The 8,987-nt window shown below is 37.3% G+C and overlaps 1 protein-coding gene across 1 annotated transcript; it reads right to left on the bottom strand.

Annotated features, from left to right (window-relative positions):
• Window positions 1-4,621: 4,621 nt before the first annotated feature.
• Window positions 4,622-5,068, bottom strand: KRTAP15-1 (keratin associated protein 15-1; the record flags this gene model as incomplete). Its single annotated transcript, XM_084232734.1, has 1 exon — window positions 4,622-5,068. The coding sequence occupies one exon, from the start codon at window positions 5,066-5,068 to the stop codon at window positions 4,622-4,624; it is 447 nt and encodes a 148-aa protein (XP_084088860.1).
• Between the last annotated feature and the right edge of the window lie 3,919 nt (window positions 5,069-8,987).

Genomic DNA, 8,987 nt, shown 5'->3' with positions numbered 1-8,987 from the left:
ACAGAATCAATGCTATTCCAATCAAAATTTCAATGTCATTCTTCAAAGAAATAGAACAATTATTGATGAAATTCATATGGAATCACAAAAAACCCCGAATAGCCAAAGCTCTCCTGAAAAAAAAAGAAGGGAATGGAGGCATTACACTCCCAGACTTCAAACTATACTACAAAGCCATAATCATCAAAACTGCATGGTATTGGAACAAGAACAGACATACAGACCAATGGAATCGAATAGAAAATCCAGAAATAAACCCACGGATTTATGGTCAACTAATCTTTGACAAAGGAGCAAAGACTATGCATTGGAGCAAAGAAAGTTTGTTCAATAAATGGTGCTGGGAAAACTGGGTCGCTACATGCAAAAGAATGAAGCTTGACCACTACCTCACACCATACACAAAAATCAACTCAAAATGGATTAAAGAACTAGACATAAGACCTGAAACCATAAAATATATAGAAGGAAATATAGGCGAAACACTACGTGATCTGCACATCAAAGACATCTTTACAGACACATCACCCAAAGCAGTGATAGTGAAGGCAAAGATAAACAGCTGGGACTACATCAAATTAAAGAGCTTCTGCACAGCAAAAGAGACAATAACAAAAACAAAGAGAAACCCCACCAACTGGGAGAACATTTTTGCACCCAACACTAATGATAAAGGACTGATCACAAAAATCTGCAAAGAGCTGATGAGACTCAATAACAAAAAAGAAAATAATCCAGTCAAAAAATGGGCAGAAGAGCTAAAAAGAAACTTCTCTGAAGAGGAAATGCAAATGGCCAACAGGCATATGAAAAAATGTTCAACATCACTTGCCATCAGGGAAATGCAAATCAAAACTACCATGAGATACCATCTTACACCAGTGAGAATGGCACATATTAAAAAAACTAGCAACAACAAATGCTGGCGAGGGTGTGGAGAAAAAGGAACTCTTCTGCACTGTTGGTGGGAGTGCAGACTGGTCCAACCACTGTGGAGAGCTGTGTGGAGATTTCTGGACCTACTAAACATAGAGCTTCCATATGATCCAGCAATTCCACTCCTAGGTATTTACCCAAAGGACACAGAAACATCAATTCCAAAGAACACCTGCACCCCTATGTTTATAGCAGCACTGTTTACAATAGCTAAGCTTTGGAAACAACCCAAATGCCCAAAAATAGATGACTGGATCAAGAAGATGTGGTACATATATACCATGGAATATTACTCAGCATTCAAAAAAGATAAACACATGCCATTTGCAGCAACATGGATGGCGCTGGAAGGGATCATGCTCAGCGAAATAAGCCAAAAAGAAAAAGAAAAATACCAGATGGTCTCACTCATAGCAGGAATCTAGAAAACTTAAATAAGGGACCAGGAAAATGAATAACTATAAGAAAGTGAAAATCAAAATCAACAAAAAACTATGAACCAGAGACACTTTTAGGGGGGCGGGGGCAGGAGGGGAGGGATTGGGGTCAGAATGGGGGGGCTGCAATTGTATGGGGAATATAACAATAAAATTTATAAAAAAAAAATAAAGGTCTTATGTACTAGAAAAAAAAATAAAGGACAATAATTAACATAAATGAAAAAAAATAAAAAAATAAAGTCTCAAGCACAAAAAAAAATAAATAAAAAGTTGCCATTTGCAAAAACATGGAAAAATAAAAAATGTTAGTCTAATGATGACAGTCTTATGATGACAGTAAGGACTCATTCACTAAGTGTGCCATGTAAATAAAATATAGGAATATCTGTGGAATTTTATGCCTTAATGCAGCTATGGGGACAGGACCAATGATTATGAGAGCATTTCTGTATTTCTTGGAAATTGGGAGCTACTGAGATTAGTATTCTTTCTTTTTCTCTTAAAATATTAGAAAGTGTAATCAGTATTAGCAGGATGAAAAGCCTGGTCTAGGACCAAACTCTGCTTCCCTGGATAGAGTAACAAATGTGTGTGTTTCCTCTAGGTCAAGAGACCAACTCAAGGGCAAATGGATCCAGAAGAAAAGCTGTGTGAGTTGTCACATTGGCAGTGGTCAGGAACTGAATGTGAGGTCTAAGAAAAAAAGTCCTGGAAGGTGTTGCATTAGCTTAAAGCAGAGTTTCAGGGAGTGGCCTTGGATGGCAAGGTGGTTTCTAGAAAGCAAACTGAAGTGTCCACTATAAAAAGCGCCAGTATTCAGACAGCTATAGGAACTGAGGATATTCAAAAACATAAAACCACAGCTAGTGCTAGTTAGATGGGAAAATCTATGTGTCCTTTTTGAATGCTTCAGAATATCATCAGACAATCTGTTAATGTAGCAACATAAAGTGAATCCAAACATCCCACAGTTATGAATACCACGGTGTCAGAATTTTAGCAGTGTCTCTCAAGAATGGTGTTAAATGGGAGGCACTGGACTCAGATGGTTTCAAGGCAGAGAACTGATTGACACGGGGGTATAGATAATAGTTAGAATTGGGGGATATAACAAAGAGGGGGTACTGACTTTAGTTTCTTGATAAACGATCTGTTGCTTAATTAGGAAGCTGTTTAAGTCTATAGACTATTGTCTTCAGTCAGTTAATAATCTATAGAAGTGTCCTGAAGTGTGATACAGCTACATGATTTGTTGTTGTAATAAATATCATTTTTCCCAGGAAAAGTTTCCTGAAACAAACAACGAACGCACATTCACAACATGGCCTAGAGCTTCATATTGAGACAGATTTTCTCTGTTGTCAATTTTTTTCCTCCCATCCTTTCTCTCTTGCTCAGGCAGGAAAAGACAGAGGTAGCACACTGACAAAGGACAAAGTAGAGCACGTTTAAATAAAATGATCATGTTCCTCCAAACAGCAGTCGCCTGTGGCATCATATGACAAGGCTAAAGTGAATGAAAGGGAGAAGTTTCGATGTGGCTGTGAGGCTGGCTTTCAATTTATGCTGGATTGAGCATAACAACTAATGTGAAATGAAAATATTCCCTAAGATCTAAATGTAATCATCAGTCTATTCAACCTATTGTTCAGGGATTCAAGGAAGTAGTGCCTGTAGGTCAAGTATGTAGTTTAATAGCAGAAGAAAGATAAAGTGATTTCTTAATCATAGTCTACTGTGTTCCAGTTTGTTTAGCACATCAGCTAGGTTTACAATCAAAGATGACCTTCCAATAATTCTCAATTCTCTGTCATATTCAGTTGAAGGATTAAACTTTAATTCAAAAAATATATAGGGTCTGATAACTTTTTTAATCATATTAAGTAAAATCAAGCATAATTAGCTTAATCCATAGAAAATTATGTTTCCCTTTATCATTTCATCTGTTTATCACCATTTTGACTTATTTAAATCAGTAAATATTGCAAGCATGGAAACTAGGAAAGTGTAGCTCTCCTACCCCCAAATGCAGGGAGTGTCAGGGACTGACAGCTCCAGCCGCCAGCCTGTGATTCTCCCACTGCATTATGGCAAGGTCATTGGTGAGTGTCCTTGGTCAGTGACTGACCTTGCCAGCGGCCTTGCTCAGTACTGTTTTAATGGGTGATGTCCCAAAGAACATTTTTCTAACCCAACTTTCTTCCCTTTTCTCTTCTTTCATTGAATTCAGAACTCTGCAATGTGATGGCTCCTCCAGAATTTTCCAGCTACTTCTTCATTTTCCCTGACAGGTATTTTCCCTCCCAAATCTCTTTTATGTCAAATCTTATGTTGTGACTCTTTCTCAAAGGATTACAACTAATATATTAGGTCAGCAAGACTGATTTTTTTATATGAAGACATGATTTTCATTTTCTAGTTTCAACAACAACTTTGTGTCATATTTCATATTTCTCATATTTCTCTTGAAACCCCTGTTCACTCTGACCTCATTGAAGCTTAAGTTTTAGCCCTCATTATCACACTTGCTACATGATGGTGAGTTAGAATTGTGCATGTGTGAACTCTTTGAGAGCAAAGAATTTATGCCTTTGTTCAGCATGTGCTGGCATATAATTAAAACTCAAAAACTATTTTTCAATGAATGCCTAAATAAAATCAAGGTTTCTGAAGCAGTGAGATGAACAAGTGCAGCTTTGTGGGGATGAATATAAATCTCTCAAGGCATGGCACATACTGTAATTCCAATTTTCTAAATGTCCTGTTTCCTATCTAGCGAATTATTAAATATATGAAATAAAAAAAAAACAACACAAAAAAACATGTCTACTTATTGAAGACAGTAGAAGGTACTGGTGGTATTCATTAGATATACCATAAAAATTAAAGAAAATAGAATGCCAGAATTCTTGCTAGAGAAATAAGTTTATTTTAAATGCCATATCTATTTGAAATACATTAAAGTGAAAGGCTCCTAGGAGAACAATAAGTGAAGAATCTTAAGAAGCTATTAACAGAAGCAATCATGAGCATTGGCATAAGGATGAAATTCAAGTTGTATCTCACATGTCAGATGCAGAAAAGCTTGCAGGCCAAGAATGCTTTGTCGGCAGCAATTCATATACTCTCAAGAGGACTGTGATGTCTAGTCCTGGTCATGCCGGAAGCAGTAATCACAGAGAGCGACACACTGTGTGTTAAAGTTTCACAAAATGCAGATAAAGCCTTGAGATCATTGTAGCTCTTCAGTAAGTTGATCCATAAAAGCGAGAGCCAAACCCTGGTTGATAACAAGTTGACTGGCAGCTCCTGGAAGGAAGGTAATTTGGACGGCAGAGGCTGGCTCCACCGGCCTGAGCTTGGAAGCCGGCGCATCCATACCCAAAAGGCCCAAAGCCAGCATTTCCACACCCTTGAGATCCAGCGTGATTCATCTGGTTGTAGAAGATGTTATTCTTTGGGCGTAAGCAGGATGCTGGGAAGGATCTGGTCCCCGTGCAGGGAGTCTGGCAGCCGGCAGCTTCACAGAAGGTCTCCTGGCAGCCCCCATAGAATGGAGACCCCGGCTGGTAGTTGCTGGGAGGGTAGGCCATGTTGTTGGGGCAGAAAGACTCATAGGTGGAACCTGGGTAGCCCAGGTAACCTCCAAAAGAGCGGGAGGAGAAGTTTCCAGAGCCGTAGTTGTAAGACATGTTGCCGGGAGGTCTGATTTCAGCGGAGCTGCAGAGAGGTGTTTGTGAGCGTGGTCCACACCAGATCTTATATACCCTTGACATTGGGTGTAGCGGCATGTGCTTATTTTAATAAGGGTGTTTCATTAGGCTCCAGTCCAAATGAAATGCATTAACCTTCAAAGGAATTTTTTATGCATACACACTTTTGAATTAAAGAATTTCATTAGTTTCTCAAAGCAATTGTTCATGAAGTAAAAACGTCATTTCTCATTCATCTAGCTTGGGTAGATGAATGCCATTACACCATAATTGTATCTATAATATTGGTGTTTTATTCATCCTATCCTTCAAGGCATAGTATTGAACTAGTAACAGAGAGGAATTTCTTTGTGGTTAGTGCCCCCCCCCCAAATATTTTGTATTATGAAGGGACCTTTTTTTGTTCTAATTTAATAAGACAATAGAGAACAGAAAATAAAATAAACCACAAAGCAATATCTGCATCATCTCCCCATTCCTGTGGAACTCATAGACAAAATAATCCAGAAAGAATCCTTGACTGGTAGGAATGAATATCTAGCCCTTTTGGAGTTCATTTTTGTTAGCACACAAGTACTCAAACCATTCTTATATGCATGAAGTTTTGATTTAAGAATGAATGATAAAATATTTGTAAAAGTTCTTTGAAGACTGAATTAAAAAAATTACTTAGGTAAAGGAATCCTCGCTCTGAAATCAACTTGCTTTTTGATAGAAATTGTTAATAAATTTTATTATCAAAAACTCTTCATCTGCATAAAGTTTAAATAATTTTTGGTTATTATTACTATTACTGAAATTGCATTATTATATTATTGAGAGCAAAATGATAAGCTTTGTACATAAAAAACAGGTCTTTATTCATTTAGTTTCCTCTCATAAAGGTTTTTATAAAAGGTAAAGAAAATCAAGAAATTTGGAAAGCGTCTATCCCATGTAAATTTCACAGAAGAATCATCTATTTGAAGGATGCAGATTGCAAATGACCTTTGTGAATTGAAATATGGCAGAGAAGTTATCAAAATGATTGATAATGTGGAGAGAATGAATGCCTCTGGATCTCTGAGGTGCTACATCTATCAAGAGACAGATATATTCTTCTTACAGGACAAGCATTGTAAGAATATTTCTGGACTCGTCCATAAAGTTCATCACGGCTAACTGTAAACAGGTAAGTGTATGAATAGAGAAAATGGCTTAAAACCATGGGTATCATCAGTCCCTTAAGATAATCTTCTTCAAAATTATTATGCTACCCATGGAAATCAGTTTGGACTCATTGTGTGAAGAAATGAGATTATTAGATATTTCAAGAGAAGATTCATCTAAAACTGTAAAAGGAAATAATTTTGTAGGTAATAAAATTTCCATTTGAGGCCGCTGGAAATACCTAATCGGGATGCTATTAATGGGATTCCAATCTGATCCAGGACAGATTGTTGCTACATTGCTTTCAACTTGTAGACTTTATGACTGAAATATTTTGAATAGACAAATTGGTCTTGGATCATGTTTCATTTATTAGGTAACACAGTTTGTCCTCTCTAAAATAAGCCATTCTTATTTCTTAGACTTCTTAATTATGAATAGCAAAAAACCATTCTAATAGATTATAAATGTTCTTGCTATATTTGTCAATAAAATATTGAACACCAAAACATCCACATAAATATTTAACTCACCTAAATTGAATTTGCCTGCTTGTTTGCTTCAGTGGCATTCACTCTTACATAAGCTACTTCAGCTGAAGAATATTCTATGAGAGCAGATATTAAGTAATTTCCAACATTCTTTTCTCAACACAATGGACTCATTATGCCCATCTACGTTTGTTCAGAAGTGGAAGGGAAACACTTTTTTTTATGAAATAAACAAATCAAACAGCACAGAAGTCACAGCAAGATAAAACTTATCTCTCCGCCTCCTTAAGGTATCAATCTTTATTACCCTGCTACAGAGAGGTGGGATACATCTCTTACAAGGAGAAAAAAATATGGCCATTATTTTAGGAATTTGGTAATACTTGTCAGAAACACCTGAAAACAATTTACGTCAAAGTGATGCATGATACTTTCTGAAGCAAAGGAAGAATCCTTAAGATAGCTCCTTTAGTCCAATACTTCTAGGTGATTGCCTTATAAACTTTCTTAAGAACAAGAATTTCCAGATTCTGAGGTATCCTTTTGGGGCTAAACTCTGCCTTTCACTGGAGAGAGCAACATATTGGATGTATTTGCCACACGTTTAGTTCCTATTTTCAATGCTTTCTCAGTACGTCAGATGAATAACCTCTAACATTCCAACTATACATGAAGCAAATTTTAACTTGAACTCATGGCATGCACGCCCAAAAGAAGCAAAAGCTGAGGTCAACTCTAGCTTTTTGTTTCTTCTTTAAACAAGGGCATCTATCTCAAAGTGCTGCATCTTTCCTTATAAAGTATCGCTAAATAAAGTGTTTCTATGTAAAAGTCTAAAGTCTGATGCAAAAGTTATATTTTAGCTAAGAAGTTTCTCTCATATCCTAATGCAATCTCTCACATCATTAAGATTGACTGTTAATAGTCTGATATAATTTTAAGCAGGGACATGGGAAATAAAGGGAGCTCTCCATTAATAAAACACGAAACATATTCGAGTTGCATTCTGAATTTTTAAAAAAAATTCTAATACATCTGGCAGATTGTCATTGTTACTTTTTGGTGACATTATGGCATTATTTGTTAAGTGAACTTGCTACTTCCTGCAACAATCGATGCATTTTTGTTTAAAAGAAATGACTCTGAATAGATCAGTAGCAACTTTGCTTTCCAGATGGCAACTCTTTTGAGACAGATTGTGAAATGGGTATCAATTATTTTTAATTAAGCCAGCTTCCCTCAACCCAGACACTGTCTAACTCTAACGCAGTTCTCTGAGTAATCTTTGGGGTGACCTTTGGTTGAGGAAGATGACTAATAGCTTTGAAGATTCAACATTATTATCTGAATCCCGAAGCATAAATATGACCACATGGTGCAGTTGTAAAACTACAAAAGCTACATATGTATAGCGATGGTGATCTTTTGGATTCAATTACAAGCAGAAGGCAACCTGTTTTATGTCCATGTGGATGACGCACCCAAAGATAAGGGTATAAATGCTCCAGTTCAAGAAGTGACAAACTCAGAATGCTGGCCTTATAAGTCACATCTCCTGTCAACGTGTCCTACAACTGATGCTCTGGAAATTTCTGCCACCCCCTTGGGTACTGCCTGACCACACAGCCTCCTCCAGTGGCTCCTTCTACCCCAACAAGCCAGTTTATAGTGTTAACTGGCCTCTCCCAGCACCTCCATCTAGGGTCCTCTCCTCCAGTGGCTGCCAGGAGAACTACTGTGAGCCCTCCAGCTGCCAGACACCTTGTGTGGTGACCAGCCCCTGGCAGACATCCTGTTACCACCCCAGGTCCTCCTCACTTTGCAGCCGCTTCCAGACAACTTATCCAGTGTCTCTGGGCTGTGGCTCCGGTTGGTTTCGATCAGTGGGTTGTGGTCCCTATACTTTCTCCTAAGAAGTGGACCCAGCTTTTTCTATTCAACCTACTTTTCTTCTAGAATCTGCCAGCATGCTTGTGGATCTGAGTTTTACTAATCATAGGTTTGAACAAAATTACAAAATATATCTTAAAATTTAGGGAAATTGGAGCAAACATATCTAGTGAGAAGTTAAATACATACAATTAAATTTGATGAGGGCTCTAGATCCCCATTTTTACTGCCAGATTAAAAAAAATCAAGTTTTAAATGAAATATCTAACATATTTCAATACTTATGAACAAGACAGTCAAATATTTTTCGTATTTTCAATGCTATATGTGCACACATGCTCCTGTTTTTACAGTTGTCTGGTTGATAG

Source organism: Talpa europaea (genome assembly GCF_964194135.1).
Source record: "Talpa europaea genome assembly, chromosome: 4".
In the NCBI taxonomy this organism is placed as follows: Eukaryota; Metazoa; Chordata; class Mammalia; order Eulipotyphla; family Talpidae; genus Talpa; species Talpa europaea.
The sequence above is the reverse complement of the archived record's forward strand: the minus strand, read 5'-3'. Positions and strand labels throughout refer to the sequence as shown.